At 45.9% G+C, this 25931-nt stretch overlaps 1 protein-coding gene across 7 annotated transcripts in view; it reads left to right on the forward strand.

The window, feature by feature from the left end:
* The window catches only part of LOC137351532 (3',5'-cyclic-AMP phosphodiesterase 4C-like), a 326565-nt gene that overhangs the window by 237147 nt on the left and 63487 nt on the right, over positions 1-25931 (forward strand). For 4 of the 7 annotated variants that reach the window (XM_068016018.1, XM_068016017.1, XM_068016019.1 and 1 more), the window contains 3 exons: positions 17139-17330; positions 18028-18108; positions 24372-24408. In XM_068016018.1, coding sequence (XP_067872119.1) covers positions 17139-17330; positions 18028-18108; positions 24372-24408 — 310 coding nt within the window. Of the gene's footprint in view, positions 1-5804; positions 6210-17138; positions 17331-18027; positions 18109-24371; positions 24409-25931 lie in introns of those variants that run through there. The other 3 variants (XM_068016016.1, XM_068016021.1, XM_068016022.1) reach the window with 3 other exon arrangements.

A 25931-nucleotide genomic window follows, 5' to 3' on the forward strand; every position in this document is an offset into this window, starting at 1 on the left:
GGCAAGCATGCCATACGCCTTCTTCACCACCCTGTCTACCTGTGTTGCTACTTTCAGGGAACTATTGCACCCCAAGGTCTCTCTGCTCAACAACACTCCCCAGGGCCCTGCCATTCACTGTATATGTCCTTCCCTGGTTTAACTTCCCAAAATGCATCACTTCACACTTGTCTGCGTTAAATTCCATTTGCCAATCCCTTGCCCACTTTCCCAATTGTTCTATATCCTGTTGTAACCTTAGACAACCTTCTTCACTGTCCACTACACCACCAATTTTGGTGTCTTCTGCAAACTTACTAATCATGCCCCTTACATTCACATCCAAGACATTCATATATATGACAAACAACAGAGGGCCCAGCACTGATCCCTGCGGCATACCACTGGTCACCGGCCTCCAATCTGAAAAACAACCCTCCACTACCATCCTCTGCCTCCTATCACCAAGCCAATTTTGTATCCAATTTGCGAGCTCACCCTGGATCCCATGTGTTTTGAACCTTCTGGACCAGCCTACCATACGGGACCTTGTCAAAGGCCTTGCTAAAGTCCATGTAGACAACGTCCATCGCCCTGCCCTCATTAATCCTCTTGGTCACCTCCTCGAAAAACTCAATCAAATTCGTGAGACATGATTTCCCACGCACAAAGCCATGCTGACTATCCCTAATCAGACCATGCCTTTCCAAATGCATATAAATCCTGTCTCTCGGAATCTCCTCCAATAACTTTCCCACCACTGATGTAAGGCTCACCGGCCTGTAGTTCCCTGGCTTATCCCTGCTGCCCTTCTTAAATAAAGGCACAACATTAGCTATCCTCCAGTCTTCCGGTACCTCACCCGTGGCTAACGATGATACAAAAGTCTCTGCCAGGGCCCCGGCAATCTCCTCCCTTGCTTCTCATAGCATCCTAGGATACACCTGGTCAGGCCCTGGGGATTTATCCACCTTAATGCGCTTCAAAATCTCCAACACCTCTTCCTTTGTAATGTTGATATGCTCCAGGATATCGGTGTTCCCTCCCTTGAACTCACTAGCTTCCATGACCTTCTCCATGGAAAATACGGACGAGAAATATTCATTTAAGACCTCGCCCATTTCCTGTGGCTCCACACATAGATTGCCACACTGATCCTTAAGGGGACCTCTCTCTCTAGCTGCCCTTTTACTCTTAATATACTTATAGAATCTTTTAGGATTCTCCTTTATCTTATCTGCCAGGGAAATCTCATGGCCCCTTTTTGCCCTCCTAATTTCCTTCTTCAGTGTAGTCCTACATCCCCTATACTCCTCGAGGGACTTGCTCAATCCCAGCTGCCTATACCTGACATATACCTCCTTCTTTGTCCTGACCAGACCCTCAATATCCCTCGTCAACCAAAGTTCCCTAAACTTGTTAACCTTGCCCTTCCATCTAACAGGAACATGCCGGCCCCTATCTCACTTTTAAAAGCCTCCCACTTGCCAGACGTCCCTTTACCTGTAAACAGCCTCTCCCATTCAACTTTTGAGAGTTCCTGTCTGATGCCATCGAAATTAGCCTTCCCCCAATTTAGGACTTCAACCTGAGGACCAGTCCTATTCTTTTCCATAACTATCTTGAAGCTAATAGAGTTATGATCACTGGTCCCAAAATGCTCCCCCACTGACACATCAACCACCTGCCCATCCTCATTTCCTAAGAGGAGGTCGAGTGTAGCCCCTTTTCTAGTAGGGCTCCACATACTGCTTCAGAAAACTATCCTGGACACACTTAACAAATTCTTCCCCATCGGATCCCTTAGCACGAAGGCAGTCCCAGTCAATATTAGGGAAGTTAAAATCACCTACTATTACAACACTATAATTCCTACACCTATCTGTGACTTCCCTACATATATGCTCCTCCACTTCCCTCTGACTATTGATGGGCCTATAGTATAATCCCATCAAAGTGATCACCCCTTTCTTATTTCTAAGTTCTACCCATATGGCCTCGCTGGACATTCCCCCCAAGATATCCTCTCTAAGTACTGCCGTGATATCCTCCCTAATCAATAGTGCAACTCCCCCTTCTCTCTTACCTCCACCTCTGTCACGCTGGAAAGATCGGTACCCCAGAACATTGAGCTGCCAGTCCTGCCCATCCCTCAACCACGTTTCCGTAATAGCTATAATATCACAATCCCATGTACCGATCCATGCTCTGAGTTCATCTGCCTTACCTGTAAGGCTTCTTGCATTAAAGTAAATGCAGTTTAGCCTACCAGACCTTCCACGCTCCCTGTCCTGCCCCTGCCCGGCCTGCCTACTGGACTTGCTTGCTTTAACCTTTACATTTGCCTCAACTATCTCATTGGAGAGACTACTACTTTGGGTCCCAACCCCCTGCAAGACTAGTTTAAACCCTCCCGAATAGTACTAGCAAACCTCCCCGCAAGGATATTGGTCCCCCTCCTGTTCAGATGCAACACGTCCCTCTTTTACAGGTCACCTCTGCACCAGAAGAGATCACCATGATCCAAGTAGCTGAAGCCCTGCTGCCTACACCAGCTCTTCAGCCATGCATTCATTTGCCTAATCCTCCTACTCCTACCCTCACTAGCACGTGGCACAGGGAGTAATCCTGAGATTACAACCCTAGAGGTCCTGCTTTTTAACCTTCTGCCTAACTCCCTATATTCACTTTGCAGGACCTCATCTCTTTTCTTGCCTATGTCGTTAGTACCAAAATGGACCACGACCTCTGGCTGCTCACCCTCCCCTTTCAGAATGTCCTGCAGCTGCTCCGAGACATCCTTTACCCTAGCACCAGGGAGGCAACATACCATCCTGGAGTCTTGTTTGCAGCCACAGAAACGCCTATCTGCACCCCTTACGATAGAATCCCCTATCACTATAGCTCTTCCACCCCTTTTCCTCCCCTGTTGTGCAGCAGAGCCCTCCGTGGTGCCACGAACTTGGCTGTTGCTGCTTTTCCCTGGGAGGCTATCCCCCCCCCAACAGTATCCAAAGTGGTATATCTGTTTGAGAGGGGGATGGCCACGGGATTCCTGCACTACCTGCCTGTGTCTACTACACCGTATGGTGGTCACCCATCTCTTTTCTGCCTCTGCAGCCATTACCTGCAGTGTGACCACCTCACTAAACATGCTATCCACAACGTCCTCAGTTTCGCGGATGCTCCATAGTGAATCCACCCGCAGCTCCAGCCCCGTAATGCGGGTAGCCAGTAGCTGCACTTCCTGCACACATGGTCGTCAGGGACACTGGAAGCGACCCTGATTTCCCACATAGCGCAGGAGGAGCAGATCACGGGGCTGAGCTCCCCTGCCATGACTTACCCTTAGGTTAATTAGTTACTACCTTCATTAAAAAATACTAATTATACTAGGGGCCTTGTTCTACCCACTCCAATCTAAAATTCTTTAAAACAAACACTTTAGTATGGCTCGAGATAGAGAGGGTTGAGGCCAGGAAGCGATTTGAACCCAAAGGTGAACTTAAGAGGATGAGGCCAATCAGCCCCTTGAGCCTGTTCCACTATACAGTTAGATGATGGCTGATCCGTACCTTAACTCCATCCACCCACCTTGGTCCCTTGTCCCCTTAGCCAACAAAATCTGTCTCAGTTTTGACATTTACAGTTGACCCCCGCTCCGCCACCCAGCCTCAACAGCTTTTTTGAGGGGGTGGGGGTGGGGGGGAGGGAAAGAGTTTCAGATTTCCACTCCCCTTTGTGTGAAGAACTGCTTCCTGTCATCACCATCTGAAGGACCTCAAACTCCACCGGTCTTAGACAGACCCACAATACTTCAGTATTTTCATTACGGCCATGCCTGTATCTGAGAAATAAATTCCGTCTTGTTTAGCGGTTTGAATCTGCAGCCAGGAGTCTTGCCCTCCGATCAGTCATCAGTCTCCACTGTTACACCAGGACCTGTGTGAAGAGGGAGTCTGGAGTCGAGACAACTTTGATTAAACATTCAGTTATTTGGAGAGACTGGAGAAGCTGGGCTTGTTTTCATTAGAGCAGAGAAAGTTAAGGGGAGATTTAATACAGATGTTCAAAGTCATGAGGGGAGTTGACAGAGTAAATAGGGAGAAACTATTTCCAGTGGCAGGAGGGTCAGAAACCAGAGGAAACCGAATTAAGATAATTGGCAAATCGGCGATCGAAACTAGTCCAAGGAAATCACTCTGGCCCCAGTAATGTTTTTAGTAACTACCTTTTGTACAAGGTGATCTCTGCCTGTTGTGTGCTTATCATGAGATCTGCTTGGGACCTGTGCAATTGTGCATTTCTAACGCACCCCAGTGTGTGTGTGCACCTGCACATGGGTGTGTGTCTCTACATGAGTGCATGTGTGTCTGTGTCTGTGTATTTCAGTGTGTGTGTGTCTATGCATGTTTGTGTGTGTCATTGTGTGTGTGTGTGTGTGTGTCTATGCATGTCTGTGCGTGTCATTGTGTGTGTGTGTCATTGTGTGTGTGTGTCATTGTGTGTGTGTGTCATTGTGTGTGTGTGTCATTGTGTGTGTGTCATTGTGTGTGTGTCATTGTGTGTGTGTCTGTGTGTGTCATTGTGTGTGTGTCTGTGTGTGTCATTGTGTGTGTGTCAGTGTCTGTGTGTGTCTATGCATGTGTGTGTGTGTCTGTCTGTGTGTGTGTGTCAGTGTGTGTGTCTGTGTCTATGCATGTGTGTCAGTGTGTGTGTGTGTCAGTGTGTGTGTGTGTGTGTGTGTGTGTGTCTGTGTGTGTGTGTTTGTGTGTGCCAGTCTGTGTCAATGTCAGTGTGTGTGTGTGTGTGTGTCTATGTGTGTGTGTTTGTGTGTGCCAGTCTGTGTCGATGTCAGTGTGTGTGTGCGTCTGTGTCAGTGTTTGTGTGTGTCAGTGTTTGTGTGTGTCAGTGTTTGTGTGTGTCAGTGTCTGTGTGTGTCAGTGTCTGTGTGTCTATGCATGTCTGTGTGTGTGTGTCTGTGTGTGTGTGTCTGTGTGTGTGTGTCTGTGTGTGTGTGTCTATGTGTGTGTGTCTATGTGTGTGTGTCTATGTGTGTGTGTCTATGTGTGTGTGTCTATGTGTGTGTGTCAGTGTGTGTTTGTGTGTGTCTGTGTGTGTGTGTCTGTGTGTGTGTGTCTGTGTGTGTGTGTCTGTGTGTGTGTGTCTGTGTGTGTGTCTGTGTGTCTGTGTGTGTGTGTGTCTGTGTGTGTGTGTGTCTGTGTGTGTGTGTGTCTGTGTGTGTGTGTGTCTGTGTGTGTGTCTGTGTGTGTGTCTGTGTGTGTGTCTGTGTGTGTCAGTGTCTGTGTGTGTCTGTGTGTGTCAGTGTCTGTGTGTGTGTTTGTTGAAAACAGTGAGTGAATGTGATCGCACGGAGAGAACATTTTCTCACCAGTAGAGGGAGAGTGAAGTTGTGAGATGTGTGAAGGTGGAGAACACCAGAGATGAACAGAGGCCACTGACTTCTGGGACACATTAGGAGTTAAACTGCTGATCAAACAGAGGGAGATCAGACACTCACGTAAAGATACGGAGCTGAGGCTTCATTTTAAAGAGCTGGGGATGACACTCAGTCCAAATCCCCACACAGCTGGGTAAGCGAGTGGAGTAGGACACAGCACGGCAGGGCAGAGGGGTTAACTAAACTCAAAGATTCCACCCACTCTGCTTGTGGCAGTGACGCACTGTGCTAACTGACTGAAAGCCAAACTGTGAGTGGCTCCCGCTGCAGAGAAACCCTCAGTTGTCGCTTGCTCTTGGTCTTCACTCAAACCAGTAACTGTTAGTGGGGAGGGGACAGGAGGTGAGGGCTGGAGGGTGGGGGGGTGGATGGGTGGGGAAGGATAGGCAGAGAGAGGCAAGCAAGACTCACCTTCCCTCTCTCTCCCACTGCGGAGAGGAAAAGTACCGGACCGACTCGATTTTATGAGTTTGAGGTCTCGCAGAAGGAAAAGCAAAGCCCTTCTCGACTGCAGCAATGTGGCTGAGTTACAGGAAGTGCTGTGGCTTCTTGACATCAGTCATGAACTGTGTTTAGCTCAAAACGTCCAGCTGTGCCAGGGAGGGGAGGCTGGGGGTCGGACCGAGGAACGAGAAGTAAGCATGAGCCTGTCCAGCAGCTGTGGCTTCCTGCCGACGGTGGAGATAGCGGCCAGACTGGGCACCGGCACCGGGAACGGATCTCCCTTCTCCATTAATCGGCCCATCGATATTGTGCAGAAGCGAAGATGGTAAATGTTCCGGGGCTGCTGTCTTTTCTGTTTCTTCTTCTCCGTGCTTTGCTGAGTAGTGAGGGGGAAAGGGGGTTGAGGGGGTGATGGATGATGGGTGGGGGGCTGAGATACAGACAGACAGACTTGCATTTATATAGCACCATTCATGACCACAGGACGTCCCAAAATGCTTTACAGTTAATGAAGTACTTTTTGAAGTGCTGTCACTGTTGTAATGTGGGAAACGTGGCAGCCAATTTGCGCACAGCAAGATCCCACAAACAGAAATGTGATAACGACCAAATAATCTGTTCTTTTAGTGATGTTGATTGAGTGTCGATATTGGCCGTGGGATCTTTTACATCCACCTGAGAGGGCGGACGGGGCCTCAGTTTAACATCTCTTCGGGATGAGGGGACGGGGCTAGGAGTGGATACGGTGAGGGTGGCAACAGGATGAAAGGTGAGGGACAATGGGAACGGAGTGGGTGAGAAGGCGAAACTGGACGTTGCAGAGGGGGAGGTTCCTGAAAAGCATTTTCTCCCCTGTCTCAGTTACCTCAAAAGAAATGATCAGTTTGATACCTCCCCGTTGCCATCGTTGCAGCAGGCAATGGATGATGTCATTCAGCACCTCACACAGAAACTCTGAAAACCTGGCTCGCTTAATTTTCTTAAAATCATACTCTTCAAATCTGTCAATCTCTGCAGGTCTCCCCCTCCTTGTGACAGTGTGTCACCTCTCCCTGGGATATAGGGGGTCCTCCAGCACCCAATAGTCTGCTCCCAAGTGGCTGTTCTTAATCCGGAGGCCGATACAACAATATATTCCACTATGGAGGGCATCACAGTTCAGCCCCGTCTTCCCCTCTCCACATCCTGCTGGAGCCCTTGGATCGTGGGGAGGTGCAGGAGCCCTGGCAGATTTTCCCTCCCAAATTCAGAGGCCAGTTCGGGCTTCTCGTTCACCTTGGCGTCAATTGTTGGCTGATTACAGCTTTGTGAAGTGCAGTGGGTGTTGTAGTGTTCCTACTGCCCCCCTCTCTTCTCTCCTCCCCTCCCCTCCTCTTCCCTTCCTTTCCCTCTGCTCCCCATTTCCACCCTCTATCCCCCATTCCCCTCACATATTCCCCTCCCATATTCCCCCCTCCTTGCCCCCCCCCCTCTCAACCACCAACATTAATCATGAATTCCACAGTCCCATAACCCTCTGTGTAAAGAGAGGTTCTCCTGCTCTCTGTTTTAAATCTCTTACTTTTAATCAGAAATCACTGTCTTCTGTTTTATAAATTAATCAAACTTGCAACTTTATAATTAAACTTAGTAAGAGTAAAACCCCTGGTCTGGATGGATTGCATCCATACATATTGAAAGAAGTTAGGGAAGAGATACATAGATATAAAAAATATTATTCAAGAAGGCACAGTGGTGCAGTGGTTAGCACCGCAGCCTCACAGCTCCAGTGACCTGGGTTCGGTTCTGGGTACTGCCTGTGCGGAGTTTGCAAGTTCTCCCTGTGACCATGTGGGTTTCTGCTGGGTGCTCCAGTTTCTTCCCACAGCCAAAGACTTGCAGGTTGATAAGTAAATTGGCCATTGTAAATTGCCCCTAGTGTAGGTAGGTGGTAGGAGAATGGTGGGGATGTGGTAGGGAATATGGGATTAATGTAGGATTAGTATAAATGGGTGGTTGTTGATCGGTACAGACTCGGTGGGCCGAAGGGCCTGTTTCAGTGCTGTATCTCTCTAAGGCAATAGTGCCAGAGGACTGGCGGACAGCTAATGTGATTCCGATATTTAAACAGTGAGATAGAAAAAGTCTAGGAAACTATGGACCAATTAGCTTAATGTCAGTGGTAGGAAAGATTATGGAATCCATACTCAAAGATGTAAGAGAGAAACATCTAGAATTTTTATGAAAATATAATAGAATAGTCAGCACAGATTTCAAAAGGGAAGGTCATGCTTGACCAACCGATTGAATTCTTTGAAGAAACAACAGAAGGGTAGTTAAGGGTAATGTACTAGATGTGATATATTTAGATTTTCAAAAGACCTTCGATAAGGTGCCGCATATTAGACTCATGACTCAGGCCAGAGCATGTGGAGTCAAGGAGACAAGTAGCAGAATGGACAGCAAGTCAGCTACAAAACAGAAAACAATAGATATTAAAGGTAGTTACTGAGACTGGCAAAAGCTGGGAAGAGGTGTTCTCGATGCCGGGATCACTAATGTTTATTATTTACATTAGCGATTTTGACTCAACAATCGGAAGTATAATTTCAAGATCTGTGAATGATACCAAATTGTTAATACTGAGGAAGAATGTGACAAAATACTAGAGCATGTTAATAAACTTGCAGAATGGACATATAAATTGCAATGATATCAAAATTCATTTCAGCTTAATGTGGAGCATTTATTTGGAAGAATAAGGCGGTCACATCTTGGAAAATAAGAATTTAAATGAGGCAGAGAGATCGGGGGGGGGGGTGGGTACGGTTACACAAGTCACTAACAGTAGCAACACAGGTTAATAAGGTCACAAAAAAAGCACTGGGTTCATTTTCTAGAGGAATAGAATTGAAAAATAGAGAAGTTAGGTTAGACTTGTATAGACCCTTGGTTAGACCACATTTGGATTAATGTGAACAGTTCTGGTCTCCATATTACTGAAAGGATATCAAGGCACTGGAGAAGATGCAAGAAAGATTTACAAGAACTGAGAGGTTATAACTATCGGTAAGATTAAACAGGTTGGGACCCTTTTCTCTAGAAAAGAGAAGGCTGAGGGATGGTCTTTCAGCAGTCCTTAGGATAATGGGAAAGTAGGATAGACATAGAGAAGATGTTTCCACTTGTGGAGGAGTCCGTAACTAGGGGCCATAATATAAAACAGTCACTAATAAATCCAATAAGGAATTCAGGGGAAACCTCTTTACCCAGAGAGTGGTGAGAATGTGGAACTGAATACCACAGGGAGTGGTTGAGGTGAATAGTATATGTTAGCCTTTATTGCAAGTGGATTTGAATACAGGAGTATTGAAGTCTTGCTTCGATTGTATAGAACCTTGGTTAGACTGCACCTGGAGTACTGTGTGCAGTTTTGGTCCCCTTGCCTTAAGAAGGATATTATTGCCATAGAGGGAGTGCAACAAAGGTTCACCAGACTTGTTCCTGGGATGGTGGGACTGTCCAATGAAGAGAGTTTGGGGGAACTGGGCCTGTATTCTCTCGAGTTTCGAAGAATGAGAGGTGATCTCATTGAAACCTACGAAATACTTAAAGGGATAGACAGGGTAGATGCAGCTAAGGTGTTTCCCCTGGTTGGGGAGTCTAGAACCAGGGGACACAATTTCAAAATAAGGGAGAAGCCACTTAGGACCGAGATGAGGAGAAATGTCTTTACTCAGAGGGCTGTGAATCTTTGGAATTCTCTACCCCAGAGGGCTGTGGAATCTCAGTCATTGAGTATGTTTAAAGCAGAGATTGACAGATTTCTAAATACCAATGACATAAAGGGATATGGGGATAGTGTGGGGGAAAAAGGCATTGAAGTGGATGATCAGCCATGATCGTATTGAATGGTGGGGCAGGCGCAATGGGCTGAATGGCCTACTCCTGCTCCTATGTTCCTATATATGGATCTATTTAAGGGAAAGCTAGATAAATACATGAGGGAGAAAGGGTTACAACGATATGCTGATAGGCTGAGATGAAGTAGAATGGAAGGAGGTTCATATGGAGCATAAACACCAGCATAGACCAGTTGGGCTGAATGGCCTGTTTCTGTGCTATGTCATTTTATATAAATCAATGTCCTCTTGTTCCAGAGCCCTCAATCACTCGAAATAGTCTGTTTCCATCCACTCTGTCCCACCCAGTCATAATTTTAATCATCTCTATCAAATGGGTTGTGGCATTCGCAACATATTCCCTCATGGATCTGGGATACAACTCTCCTATAACTTACAAATGGTTGCCAGTCTTTTTCAAAGAGGCCATGGGACAGCTGGTGCAGCGGGAGTTTTATTCCATTTCTAACCCCGTGCTGTACCTGTCCTGGGAGGGTTTGATGGGGACAGTGTAGAGGGAGCTTTACTCTGGATCTAACCCCCATGCTGTACCTGCCCTGGGAGTGTTTGATGTGCGCAGTGTAGAGGGAGCTTTACTCTGTATCTAACTCCGTGCTGTACCTGCCCTGGGAGTGTTTGATGTGCGCAGTGTAGAGGGAGCTTTACTCTGTATCTAACCCCCGTGCTGTACCTGCCCTGGGAGTGTTTGATGTGCGCAGTGTAGAGGGAGCTTTACTCTGTATCTAACTCTGTGCTATACCTGACCTGGGAGTGTTTGATGGGGACAGTTTAGAGGGAGCAGAAAATTAGTAAACTTGAAAAATATAAAGGGAGGCTCAAGAATCTGGACAGGAGGGAGTTGTCCTGTATCTGTCCAGACAGGAATGACAAAATGAATTGGAAAGAGTTTGGAGATTTCAGGTAGTTTTAATTTTCCCCTCCCCCAAGCATTTGGCAGCAAGTGGTTAAAACTGAGCTAACAGTCTGGAGGGTAAAGAGGAAGCACTGCGCAAAAGGTGGTTTTGATTGGTGAATGCTGTGTCAGTCTGTCTCTGTGGAGACAGTGTGCACGCAGACAGATGTTGTTAGTGATGTCAGTCGCCACCGTTCAAATGCAAACCGCAAATATAGAGAGAGAGATCAATTCAGCTCAGCATCAGAACTGTGACATTCCAAATACATCTGCCATCATAATCTGCTGGAAAAGAATTGACGTCAGTTTAATTTTTCTTGTCTGTTCCCTCCCATTCTCTCCGGAACGTACAGGTTGCTGTTGCTGGTGTCTTTCCGGCACCAACCGACCTCTGGTAGTTCTTAGCAAGCGACTATTTTTCACCTGCAGGCCGAGACGTCAGTTGTCTGGCAAGGTATTTGACTGTGGAGGGCATCACCTCTGCCTCTTCAGTCTCTGAATATCAGGCAGTGGAGGTCTGTCTATTGCCCCCCCCCCCCCCCCCACACACCACACCCTACCCTAGGGGTACTGAGGTGAACTGAAACACACCTTACTTCCACGCTAGTTAGCTCAGTACAGGCAGGGTGTGGACAAAAAAGTCATTGAACAATGGGAGGCCTTCAAAGAGGAGTTGGTTCAGGTACAGAATAAACACAATCCCATAAAGAGGGAAAGGGAGGGCATCCAAAGCTAGATCTCCCTGAATGACTAGAGATTTAGAGGTTCAAATGGGACAGATGAAGGAGGCTAATGACAATTGCAAGATTTACAATACAGTAGAGAACCAAGCTGACTATAGAAAGTACAGAGGAGATTTGAAAAATGAAATGAGGGGAAAGAGAGAGTAGGAGAATAAACTAGCAGCTCACATCAAAGGGAGTCCAAAAGTGTTTTATAAACATATAAATAGTAAAAGGGTGGTCAAAGAAATGATGGGGTCGATTAGGGACCAAAAAGGAGGTCTTGTGGAGGCAGAGGGCATGACTGTGGTACTAAATGAACACTTTCCATCTGTCTTCAGCAGAGAACAGGAGGCTGCCAATGCAGCAGTAAAGGAGGAGGCAGTAGCAATATTGGATAGGATAAAAATTGATGAAGAGGAGATACTTAAAAGGTTGGCAGTGTTCAAAGTAGAAAAATAACCTGCTCCAGATGGGATGAGATGCATTCTACATTACTGAGGGAGGTAAGGGTAAATATTGTGGAGGCACTGGCTATAACTTTCTAATCCTCCTTGGATGCAGGAGTGATGCCAGAGGACTGGAGAATTGAAAATATTACACCCCTGATCAAATAAACCCAACAAATAGAGGCCAGTCAGCCTAATGTCAGTGGTGGGCCAGCCTTTAGATATGAATTGGCATTTGGAAAGTATGGGCTAATAAATGAAAGTCAGCGTGGATTTATTAAAGGCAAATTGTGTTTGAGTAACTTAATCGAGTTTTTGGTGAAGTAATGGAGAGGGTTGATGAGGATAGTGAGTTTGATGTTATGAATGTGCCTTCAACTGTCTGGGCCCTCAGCTCTGGAATTCCCTCCCTAAACTTCTCCACCTCTCTCCTTTAAGATGCTGCTTAAAACCGACCTCTTTGACCAAGCCTTTGGTCATCTGCCCTGATATTGCCTTACATGGCTCAGTGTCAAATTTTGCATAAAGCTCCTGTGATGCGCCTTGGAATGTTTTATTACGTTAAAAGGCGCTATATAAATGCAAGTTGTTGCATATGGACTTTCAGAAGGCGTTTGACAATGTACCAGATAATAGACTGTTTAGCAAAGTTAAAGCTCATTGGATTAAAGTGACTCTGGCAACATGGATATAAAATTGGCTAAGGGTTAGAAAGCAGAGAGTGGTGGTGAGCGGTTGTTTTTCAGACCGGAGGGAGGTATACAATGATGTTCTCCTGGGGTCAGTATTAGGACCACTACTCTTTTTGATATATATTAAATGACCTGGACTTGGATATACAAGGAATAATGTCAAAGTTTGAAGATGATACGAAACTCAGAAATGCAGTAAGGAATGAGGAAAATAGTAACACACTTCAGAGGACACGGACAGATTGGTGAAATGGGCAGACACATGGCAGACAAAATTTAATATTGAAAAATATTGAGTGGGGAGGTGGTTGCGTAGTGGTATTGTCACTGGACTAGTAACCCAGAGACCCAGGCTCCTGCTCTGGGGACAGGGGTTCAAATCCCACCACGGCAGATGGTGAAATTTGAATTTGATTGATCTGGGAATTAAAAAGCGAGTCTAATGGTGATCATGAAACCATTGTCGATTGTTGTCAAAACCCATATGGTTCACTAATGTCCTTTAGAAAAGGAAATCTGCTGTTCTTACCTGGTCTGGCCTACATGTGACTCCAGACCCACAGCAATGTGGTTGACTCTTAAATGCCCTCTGAAATGGCCTAGCAAGCCACTCAGTTCAAGGGCAATTAGGGCTGGGCAATAAATGCTGGCCTAGCCAGTGACACCCACATCCCACAAACAAGTAAAAAAAATGTAAAGTGATACATTTCAGTAGGAAGAATGTGGAGAGGTAGTATAAGCTAAATGGTGAAATTTTAAAGAGGGTGCAGGAACAGAGAGACCTGGGGGGGGTGAATGTGCTGAAATCTTTGAATCTCGCAGAACAAGTTGAAATGGCGTTTAAAGCATACGGGATCTTTGGTTTTATTGATAGAGGAATTGAGTACAAAAGCAAGGAAGTTATTCTAAGCCTTTATAAAACACTGGGTTAGGCTTCAGCAGGGGCATTGTGGCCAATTCTGGACACCACATTTTAGGAAGTTTTAGAGAGGGTGGAGAAAATATTTACTAGAATGGTTCCAGGGATGAGGGATTTCAGTTACTGGAGAGACTGGAGAAGCTGGGATTGTTCTCCTTAGAGCAGAGCAGGTTAAGAGGAGATTTAATGGATGGTTAATCATGAATGGTTTTGATAGAATAAATAAGGAGAAACTGTTTCCACTGGCAGGAGGACACAGATTGAAGATAATTGGCAAATGAAGGAGAGGGGGAGATGAGGAGAATTTTTTTTAAGCAGTTGGTTGTTGTGATCTGGAATGCACTGCCTGAAAGTAAATAACTTTCAAAAGGGAATTCAATAAATATTTGAAAAGGAAAAATTTGCAGGGCTAGAGGACTAATTGGGTAGTTCAACCAAAGGGTTGGCAGAGGCATGATGGGCTGAATGGCCTCCTGTTGGGCTGTATCATTCTAGGTTCTATAAAGGTCTCATCTGAAGGACAGCACCTCTGATAGTGTAGCACACCCTCAGTACTGCACTGGAGTGTCAGGGCAGATTATGGGTTCGAAACTCTGGAGTGGGGCTTGAACCCACAACCTTAAGCTTTAGAGGCAAGAGCACTACCCACTGAGCCACAACTGAGGGGAAATTGCAAGCTTTAAGTTGTGTGGTGATGGCTGACTTTTGACTCTTCTGCATCATGAATTTTGCATTTCACTTTCAATGTCATCTGATTGCGGTTTGTTGACAAGTTTGAAGGAAGGAGAGCGAAGTAAAATCTCTGGTGCAGCGGTTGGTCTTTGAAGAAAGGCCATTGTTATATGGAGTGTGAACAGCAGGTAAAATTAAAACAAGATTTTAGTTTAGTTTAGAGATACAGCACTGAAACAGGCCCTTCGGCCCACCGAGTCTGTGCCGACCATCAACCACCCACTTATACTAATCCCATATTCCTACCACATCCCCACCTGTCCCTATATATTTCCCTACCACCTACCTATACTAGGGGCAATTTATAATGGCCAATTAACCTATCAACCTGCAAGTCTTTGGCATGTGGGAGGAAACCAGAGCACCCGGAGGAAACCCACGCAGACACAGGGAGAACTTGCAAACTCCGCACAGGCAGTACCCAGAATCGAACCCGGGTCGCTGGAGCTGTGAGGCTGCAGTGCTAACCACTGCGCCACTGTGCCGCCCATGATTCCCTAGCATCCCTGGCAGATTGATGAAATTAGTTACCGTCTATTTTTAGCGTGTGAGAGAGAGTGCGAGAGATTGAAATGGTTTGGTGAAATAGCACTGAATTAAATCTGGAACTCCCTCCCTCAAAAAGATGTTGAGATTGGGGGGTCAATTGAAAATTTCAGCGGTGAGATTGATAGTTTTTTGTTAGGTAAGGATATGAACGGTTCCAGAACTAAGGCGGAGAAATGGAGTTACGACGCGAAGCAGCAATGATCTAATTGAATGGTTGAACAGGCTTGAGGGGCTGAATGGCCTCCTCCTGTTCCTTTGTGTTGGGGAGAAACTATTAATTATGGTTTATGAAACCCCTGCATACAGTAGGGGGACTGGGAGTGAAGGGAGAAAAAACAAGTTTTATGATTAAAAGGTGGGTTGGCTTTCATTTTGGAATCCAAATGATTTGGGTTAGTTAGTGAGACTATAGTGGGAAACTCCGAGGGACATTTGGTTTGTTCCACACGGCAGTTTTCAAGCCAGTTTGAGCTCACCTTGATGATGCCCAACTGGTCGGAAAAATGTTTGGTTTTGCTTGCTACATTTGGAAAGGAAAATGAAAAATGGAAGAAGGGTGGGAAGAGGTAATGAGAGTGGGAAGAGGCTTATATGGAGTATGGACCAGTTGGGACAAATGACCTGTTCCTGTGCTGCAGGTTCTAAAGAGTTCTGTAGAACAGGCCTCTAGTATGCATGTACAATGCTTTCTAAAAAGATTTCTATGAATAATAGAATTGTACGGTGTAGATGGAGGCCATTTGACCCTTCATGCCTGTGCTGGCTTTTTCAAAAGAGCTGTCCAATTAGTCCCACTCTCTCCCTGCTCTTGGCGCACAATCCTGCAAATTTTCCCCATCAAGTATTTGTCTAATTGCCTTTTGAAAGTTATTACTGAATCTGTTTCTACCTCCAACACACAGGCAGTGAATTCCAGACAATGACAACTCACTGCATTAAAAAAAATTCCCCTCATCTGTGTCCTCTGGTTACTAACCATCCCATCAGTGGAAACAGTTTCTCCTTATTTACTCTATCAAAACCCTTTATAATTTTGAGCGCGTCTATTAAATCTCCCCTTAACCTTCTCTGTTCTAAGGAGAACAATCCCAACTTCTCCAGTCTCTCAACAGAACTGAAGTCCCTCATTCCTGGTACCATTTGGGTTAATCGCCTCTGCACCATCTCCAAGGCTTTGACATCCTTCCTAAAATGTGGAGTCCAGAAATGGCCGCAATACTCCAGCTGATGGAGGTATTTAAAACGTTAAAAGGATTCAGTAGGGTCAATGTTGAGAAACTATTTCCTCTGCTGGGGAGAGTCTGAAACGAGGGAGCATAACCTTAAAATTAAATCTAGGCTGTTTATTGGTGAACCAGGAAGCACTTCTTCACATAGAGGGTAGGGGAAATAGAATCATGGAATGGTTATAGCACAGGAGGCCTTTCAGCCCATCGTGTCCGTACCAGCTCTCTGCAAGAGCAACTCACCGAGTCCCACACCCCACCTTTTCCCCGTAGCCCTGCAAATCTTTTCTCTTCAGATAATTATCCAATTCTCTTTTGAAAGCCTTGATTGAATCTGCCTCCACCACCGCAAAAAAAAAATCAAGAGTTTTTTTGGGTAAGGGTATTGAGAGATATGGTAAATGGACTTGAGGTGCAGATTAACCAGATCTAATTGAATACAGAACAGCCCCTCAGGGCTGAATGGCCTCCTCCTGTTCTTATGAGCAGGAGGAGGTCGAGTCATTGTGTATCTCACTCTGTGTCATGGAGAGATTGGACACTCATTGCGAGGACGGGTATAGAGCTGATGTGTCTCTGGCATGGGACTTTCAACAACAGCAACAACTTACCTTTATATAGTGCGTCAAACATTGTAAACCACCCCAATCCACTTCACAGGAGTGTAATCAGACACTGAGCCACAAAAGGAGAGATTAGGACAGGTGACCAAAAGCTTGGTCAAAGAGGTAGATTTCAAGGAGTGTCTTAAAGGAGAAGAGAGAGGTAGAGAGTTGGAGAGTTTTAGGGAGGGAATTCCAGAGCTTAGGGCCCAGGCAGCTGAAGGCACAGCTACCAGTGGTGGAGCGATTAAAATCGGGGATGCTAAGGGACCAGAATTGGAGAAGCGCAGAGATCTCAGAGAATTGCAGGGTTGGAGGGGATCATAGAGATCGAGGAGGGTGAGGTCCTGGATGGATTTGAAAGTGAGGATGAGAATTTGAAAATCGAGGCGTTGCCGGTCTGGAAGCTAATGTAGGTCAGCAAGTACAGCGGGTGATGGGTGAATGGAACACAGTACGAATAGCAAAAGGGATGAGACTCCCTGCCCATTCCCTTTGGCACTGACACCCTCACGTCGATCGGTTCAAAAAAAACCACACTAACTTCGCACTCATTCCCTCCTCTACAGTTTCGACGTTGAGAATGGCCTGTCTGCAGGACGCAGCCCGCTTGACCCTCAGACCAGTCCCAGTTCGGGGCTCGTGTTGCAGGCGAACTTTGCCCACAGCCAGCGGCGGGAGTCGTTCCTGTACCGCTCTGACAGCGACTATGACGTCTCCCCAAAGAACATGTCCCGGAACTCCTCCATCGCCAGCGACATGTGAGTGACATTTCTTTTTACTCTACTCTGTGTTTACTGATTGAATCACAGTCCTGAATCAGGTGGTGCTGAGCGACTTGCTTGATTAGCCATGGAACTAGTCTGAGGCCTGCTCTGAGGGTGAAAGAATGAAGCAGCAGCTGGAGCCTGCTGTCTGATACACAGAGTATCAACAGCTGATGGGGTTGCCAACCCTGGTTGGACGTATTTCTGGAGGTTTCATCACATGACCTCCAGTCTCCAACTGCCCCACCCCCACGCACTCACCATTGGTCCATTCTCATGGTGCCCTGCCTTTGCCATAGCCAATCAGAAAGTGAAAAGACTGTCCATGTTACCCGATCGGATAATTTTTGACTGTCAGTCAAACAGTCTTTTCTCCCCCATCTCCAATATTTTTAGAATTAATTAACAAAAAAGTGTGAAAGAAAATGGAAAAAACACCTTTTTAATACCCCGATAATTTTTTTCTCCTGGGTTTTTGCTTGGAGCAATGTCCGGGACAGTAATCTCCAATTTCTGGAGGCTTCAAGACAGTGTTGGAGAGTTGGCAACCCTTAGCTTGAATTTACTGGGAGGAAGTTGATTTTTGAAAGTCTTCAATCAACAGGAAGTTACTGGTGAAGGTGGTGAGCAATAAAAATAAACTGACTGTCTCTAATGGTTTTCCTCCCCTCCTCCGACAACCGGTTACCAGGAGTAGCTATCTCAAGGCTCATCCAAGACCTGCCTTAGCTTCACGGTCCTCAGAGCCTGCCCTTACCCTGACGTTGGGAAAGTAAGTGAGATCAGTTGCTTAGATGCCAGACTACCCACCATAGCACAATCTACTAACCATGAGGAAAGACTGGCCTGTGTATTGGTGTGTGTGAGACCCTCAGGGCAGTGGGGAGCAGGAGCACACACATGGACTTTTCATTATGAGGCTGCATTTTGAGGCCTTCTCTACAACTGTCACTATGAGCTGTTCTCGGGCTCATGTACCCTGAGGTCAAACCACCGCTACAGACAAGACTTTGGACATGTTACACTGCATGGTTGACACATGATAATCCATGTTGGACACGCAATGCTCCAGGTTGGGCACAATGCTTCACAGTAGGCACACAGTGCTCCATGTTGAACACGCAATGCTCTATGGTAGACACCCAGCACATCCCGTGTTAAACCAATGACACATTCAACAGTGAAACCATCAAAGATCAGCCAACAATCGGCCTGCTGCAATGTTTCACTCACTGTGCATTCTGTCTCATGCTTTTCATTAGATAGACACACAGACAGTCTTCAATGTTAGATACTCTCAATGTTAGATACTCTACATCTCAGTATTCCAGACATCAGAGGGTGTCCAAGGGGCCCTGATATAAAGTTCTTAACAAAGAAGACAGGACAATTGGGATTAAATCAGTCTTGGGCAAAACAGGTGGTGGTGAATGAGCAGCCTGCTTTACACCCTGCCCAGTTTTCCTGTGCATTGGCTTCTTGTTCAAAATGGGTAAGATTCTAACGCTTCATTCTCAAGGGATGTCCGACATCTCAAACTCCCCTCAACTCCGCACACCAACAGGTCAGAAGGTACTCACTTGGGCCAGTTCGATATCACTTCTGTCACCAGGCTGCTTCTGTCTGTTCACTTTAACACTGCACAGCCCCAATCCCACCTTCACCCCCCCTCCCCACTCCACCTTCTCACCCCCACCCCCCACCCCCCCACTCCTCCTGAACTATCTGCATTTACAGAATAAGACGAGGATTGTTGCAAAAATTCTGTCTGATCAGCTCATCACTCCCACTCTGGTTGGTGCAGAGTTTTTTGGGTGATTGATTCGTTATTTTCCAGTCTCGCTGAGGGTTAGACTGAGCTGTGCCCCAGTGACATGTTCGATTCCCAACTGGACACGGCTGAGAGGCTCCAAAGTATTCAATTGTCTACCAATGCAATAGAAAGGGAAGATCTCAGTGACTGACTGCACTACCCGGTGTGATACTGACTCACAGAGACCAGGAAAATCTCTTAACCAATCACAGTAAAGGCACAGCAATTTGCCTCAGTACCCCGGGTTAGAGAGTGGAAAAAATGATTCACGCCTGTGGACCACACTCCCCTGTGGAACTGTGACTGAACCTCTTGGAAGTGGAGATTAGAAAATTGAGAAAACTAAATTCCGACTTTAACAAAAAAAATAGTTTGGTGCATCAGAACACTTAGTAAAAATATTGCAGATCCCAGTTAAAACACATCCTGAGGGGAGGAGATTATCTCTGCACTAGTTTATGTTTGACCCTTTCAGTCTAACACTGAGCTGCTGAAATTTGGACTAGTCAGTCTGAACGGCCTGCAGCTTTCAGGCTGCACTGCCTATCATTCAAGCATTTATGACAGAATTTCTCATAAAATCCTTCTCTGTCCTTTTCTGCTTAAGATTGTAATTTTAAAGAAAAATTAATCTTTCGATCTTGTGATTTACTGGTACTTCAATGTCTATTTTTGCCAAGCTGTGGAATGTGCCAGAAACAGAAGAGAGGGAAGCTTTGCCCCGAGCGTCAGGGCCCCACTGTCTCAGCAAAAAGCAGGTCCCGAGCTCGCACTTGCTGCCAGCGGGACCTCCTCGGCAATTTTACCACAGCCTGCCTCCTAATTGGCTGCCTGCAGGCCTGCTACCCAATTACTGAGGGCGGGTGGGCAGGCTCTGCATGCTGCCAGTCCAATCAGAGCTGCCAGCCCTGAAGCCTCGGCAGCGCCACTGGGAGAGTTGGGCACTGCTCAGGCAGGTTGGAGACTTGGGAGCTGGGCCAGGTAAGCTTAAAAAAAAAATTAAAAGTCAGGGGCTGCTGCAGGGAGGTTGCATCCATTTAGCAAAATGCCAGCGGCCCCATAAAATGGCCCTTAATTGGGCCTTTAGTTATCCAGCAGTAGGCAGCCAATCCACATTTGATCCCACCGATGGTAAAATGCCCCGGCAGTGGGATTGTGTCGGGAGCCAATTTCACGCAGTTTCCGCGATTTTATCGCCCCTGGCGCCCAGTCCACCTCCCAGGCCCCGGTAAAATTCAGGCCTTAAAGTGGCTGAAGAGGAGGACCTTACTGAGTGTTATAAAATCTTAAATGGTTCAAGTAGGAAAATCCAGCGTTTTACATGACAGTCGGGAAATTAGGAGCAGAGACCAGTACTTTAAATTGGTGGAAAGCAAATTTGGGCGAAGCTATTAGGGAGAAGGCTATTAGTGAAAAGTGACTTTGAAGTAATTTGTCAGGATGATGGTAACATCTGGGATCATTCAAAATGCAGCAGGGAGTTACAGAGAGTTAAAGTTAAGTCTCAGAAGGTTGAGTTTCAAAGGGCCACATGGCACCTTCTTGTCCCTCACCTTTTCTTGGATTTAATTAAAGGTCTTTTCAGGTATCTTTCCCTGCCAGTGTTCTTGTTACATGTTCCGACAGGCTCCGAGAGTTCTTCCCCAACTTCCTTCACCCCACCTTTGGAGGCCATGCCTTCATCCATCTATATAACGCCTTTAACATAATAAAAACATCCAAAGGCATGTCACAGAAGTGATTATCAAATAAAATTTGACATTGAGCCACAGAAAGAGATATTCGGACAGGTGACCAAACGCTTGGTCAATAAGGTAGGTGATAAGGAGCGTGTTAAAAGGAAGGAGAGAGTGGCAGAGAGGTTTAGGGAGGGAATTCCAGAGATTAGGGTCCGGGCAGCTAAAGGCACGGCCGCCAATGGTGGAGCGATGAAAATCAAGGATCCTTAAGAGGCCAGAGTTGGAGAAGCGTAAAAGTCTCAGAGGGTTGTAGGACACCTGCAGGGGTTCCTAGTCAATGCTTAGTTGACTGGTCTTCCACCAGTCAAGGGTGGAAAATGTATTTGGCATTCCCTACTCACATGGTGCATATTCAGTGATTCCCTGTGCCTGGGGTAGGTCTGGGTTCCATTGTGATACCATGGGCTAACAGCCCCTGGACACCCAGTGATAAAGTATGGCCGCTTGGACAGGATATTAGGGAGGGGACGTTGGCACCCTCAGATCCTGGACCCCCAACTAGGGATTGCCAACTCTGGTTGGACGTATTCCTGGACATTCCATTACATGACTTCCTGTTTTCAACCTCTTCACTCCCACATTCCCACCATTGGTCGCCTGACCTGTCCATCTTCTCAGTTTCTCGCCTTCCCACAGCCCATTGGATGATCCTTAACTGTCAGTCAAACTTGTCTTCTTTCCCAGCTCCAATATTGTTACAACAAATGTTCAAAAAAAATGTTTTTAAACATTTTTTAATGGTTCTATGATTTTTCTTCTGGAATTGCTCATGACAGTGTTCCAAAGATAAATCTTTAATTCCTGGAGACTCCAGGGCAATCCTGGAGGGTTGGCAACCCATAATCCCAGTGGGAGACGCCACCCTGAAGAGGGGAGGAGAAGGGGAAGAGAATCTTTTAAACCTTGCTTCAGTCCTCTTGTGAAACTGGAGAGAGAGTGAGAGTGAAAAACGCCCTTGAGAAAGGTAAGGGCATTACACAGAATACTACATGAATCTCTGACCCATGCTGCGAGAGAGAGAAAAAAGCCCTACCTGGAGACTCAAGGCATCACAAAAATTTACCCCAGTGCTTCAACTTTGAACAGGCTGACTGCACCAGAGAAAGATCAAGAAGGCGCACATTAAACTTTCACAGTGCCTCGGCCATCTCAAATTAAGAATAACTGGAATTCTCTGGCGTTTAGAATAATGAGAGGTGATCTCATTGAAACATAAGATTCTGTAAAGGCTTGACAGGGGAGTTGCTGAGAGGCTGTTCCCCCGGTTGGGGAATCTAGAACACGGGGTCACAGTCTCAAGATAAGGGATCAGCCATTTAGGACTGAGATGAGAAATTTCTTCACTCAGAGCATTCTGAATCTTTGGCATTCTCTACTGAGAGAGCTATGGATGCTCAGTTGTTGAGTAAATTTACGACTGAGATCCAAAGATTTTTGGACACTAATGGGGTTCAGGGATATGGGGATCAGGTGGGAAAGTGAAGTTGATGTAGAAGATCAGCCATGATCTCATTGAATGGTGAAGCTGGCTCGAGGGATTGAATGACTACTCCTGTTCCTATTTCTTATGCTAAGTAATTGGTGTTAAGTCAACTCTCTGAGGAAGACTCTTTGACCTTGCAGGGTTGCAGTGCTCCAGCACTTTACTGATTCATCCATTCTGGCACCTGAAGGAGTATGCCTGTTACTGGAGGTTGCAAATCTTCTTTCCACACAGAATCCTAGAAGCTAATCCCTTCATGTATAGGGTCCTCATGGCTGGTCAAACAGTTGCAAGTTACCTACATCCCTTGGGTGTAACTCATTGCTGAAGTTAATGGGGAGTATAATTGTGGAGGGAGGGATTGGGCGGGGGTGAAAAGGTCGATGAGCCTAATTCCATCGGTTATCCAGTGTTGGGTTAAAATTACCTGCTTCAGAAAAAGTCACTCCATTTCTTGGGGAGGGGGGTGTGGGGGGGAGGCATAATGGCCATGGTTAAAATACCGACAGAGGAACTAGCACTGGTGTACTCTCTTTTCCACTCTGCGTTCTGCCTGGTTGAATGTCCATTGTTCAAGTGTAACATCCTCAAACCACCAGTGGGGTATCAGCCCACCCCCTGCTCCCCTCTCCCAGCCATTAACACTTCCCTGATGGTGTCTTGGCCTACCTGCAATATTTGGAAAGCTACTCTGGGCCACAAAGATAGGACGATACCAGCTTCGTGACAGGGTGCACCTTATGTGCACCATCAATCCCTGACTCCTCTCATCACTGCAATCCCCTTGGGAGACGCTAAAAAATAGAGAAACTTGGAAATTTCTCTCTGGGCCCTGAAGCCTATCAAACAAACTCCAGGAGGCCAAGGTGATTGACTGAGTTAACCCACCAAACCATAGCAGAGTCCATAATCTGTAGACTGTAACAGGGGATTGAGCTGATAGAAAGACTTGAGGCAGGGACTCAATCGTCACAAAGAGCCATGTCCTGGAGCCACTCAGATGCTCACCATTGTATTTCATTGGGAAGCCCAAGAGGCAAAGGGCCATGGTTCAGGAACTACCAAGGTTGAAAGAATAAGAGAGAAGATGAGGTAACTCGGAGGTAATGCTTAAGATTGGCACCAAACTTGGGGTTTGAAAAGCCTGTCGATTGAAGAACGAGGAGGGAATGAGAGAGAAGAGTTCCACAGTAAAGAGGTCCTTGGGGAAGAGTGAATTAATGAAAGAGATCTTCTATTCATGGAGATGAGCTTGGGGACATTCCAGTGGCCATTTCTGATTGGTTCATGATGGACAAATGATCAACAAAATCCTAATTCCAAAGGTAGGTGTGAGTAGGTGAGGCGTCATGTGACGTGACGCGCTACGATGTGACATGTTACAATGTGACATATTACGATGTCACACAATGTATTACAATGTAGCTGTCTTGCACAAAACACCTTACAGAAGAAATTGGAGAACATTCTAATGGAAACAGATTAAAAGTGACAATGCTGATGTCTGATCTAGAATAGTCAACTCCTCAATAGAAAGCTCCTCGTGAATATTTCCAAGTCACCTCGAGTTCTTTCCACCAGTTTTTTCTGTTTTTAATTTATTGCTCCTTCTGTTCTCTCAGCCTGTCAGCACTAGGGCAAGAGGATTGTTTGGTGACTTGGTGTCTGTCTGTAACCTGTCATTACTTTTTATTTTAAATGACTGAATTTCGAAGTCTCGGTGAAGCTCTAAGACCCATAGTGCAGGACATCAGCGAAACTGGAAAAAAGCAGGGACAGAGAGATTGAAATTAGGTGATGCCAACTGTGAGTTTTAAAAACTTGTAGACTGGAAGGAAGCACTAGTTTGTGTAAATTACGTGTTGAATTCATGTATTCTATGTTCAATGTGTGTGGGTTCTATGCTCAGTGAGTGTCGAGTTTGTTCAATGTGAGTGTACACTGTGTTCAGCATGGGGATCGTTTATGTTCTAACTCTGTTAATATGTTTTTCTACTCAGCCATACAGAAGACATGATTGTGACCCCATTTGCTCAGGTAAGTAGGACAATGTGTATCTCTGCTTGAACGACAGAAAAGGAACTGTTCCGACATTTTACTTCCCTCTCTTCTCTTTAGATTACTCCCTGGAACAGTCCAAAGGGGAAGCTGCTTCCTTCTCTCTGCCAGTGACTGGTCACTGAGATAAGGGTGGAAGTGCAATGAGCCTGGGAGTGGGGGTTGGTCCCCTTGCCCTTGTTGTGAGGAGGCTGCTAACACTCAGCCCCACACCTCCTGTTGAAATTCACTGAGTGGTGGCAACTGCAAGTTTGTCTCTGGCTGCTGCATGTATCACAGATCACTCCTGTGCTCTGCCTCTGTAAAAGAGCAAACTTGTATTTTTATAGCACCGTTAACCACCTCAGGATCCCTCAATGCACTTTACAGCCAATGAAGTACTTTTCAAAGTGTAGTCACTGTTGTAATGTTCGAAGTATGGCAGTCAATTTACGCACAGCAAGCTCCCACAAACAGCAGTGTGATACTGACCAGATAATCTTCTTTCAGTAATTTTGGTTGAGGGACAAATGTTGGCCAGAATGCCAAGAGGAACCTCCCTGTTCTTCATTGAAATAGTGCCTTAAGATCTTTTACATCCCCTGAGAGGGCAGATGGGGCCTCGGTTTAATATCTCTACAGTGTGCAGTGATTATATGTTACTGTAAAGTGCTTTGGGATGTCCTAACCCTAACCCAGAGGTCTATGGATGCTCAGTCGATGAGTATATTCAAGATTAATATTGACAGATTTTTCGATACTATGAGAATTGAGAAATATGGGGAGAGGCCAAGAAAGTAGAGTTGAGATAATCGTTCAGCCATGATCTTAGTGAATGGCAGAGCAGGCTTGATGGGCTGAATGGCCTACTCCTGCTTCTATTTCTTGTGTTCCTATTTAGTGGTCTCAATACATGAGATGGGATCGCGGCCACTGGGAATTACCAGAGGGTGCATAACAGAATAGGATAACCTGGTCCTTGGCTGTTCAGACACAGTCTATAACATCAAACACTCCCAGGGCAGGTACAGCATGGGATTAGATACAGAATAAAGATCCCTCTACACTGTCCCAGTAATGTGCCTCAGCCCCAATCTCAGGAGGAGTCCTGTTCTCCTTCAACAGGATATATTTTCCAATTCCCAAACCAGCTGTCCCGCGACCTGGTAAATGGGATTGTTGGCTTATTGCAATATATGATGGTTTATTGATTGCATCCAAAGCTCAGGAAGAGATTTAAGGTTCTGCCAAATTCTTGTCATGTAGAAACTCGACAGCCAGTAGCCAAGACATAATTGAATTCCTTCAGTCTTGGCCAAACACTGGTCGCAGAGATGAAAGATTAGTGTTTTACCTAGATTTCTAGAAGTATTTTAGTGTCCCATTTCTGTCTGTAGGATATAGAGGTCACATCAGACCCCACTAGCTGTGTGATAAAGTTATTTTGCAGTGTCCTGATCTCCTGGTTGTAATTGCCAGTAATCAATTGGCCCACACAGAGCAGAAAGGCTCCAGGTTCAGAC

This window comes from Heterodontus francisci, chromosome 36, assembly GCF_036365525.1.
Source record: "Heterodontus francisci isolate sHetFra1 chromosome 36, sHetFra1.hap1, whole genome shotgun sequence".
In the NCBI taxonomy this organism is placed as follows: domain Eukaryota; kingdom Metazoa; phylum Chordata; class Chondrichthyes; order Heterodontiformes; family Heterodontidae; genus Heterodontus; species Heterodontus francisci.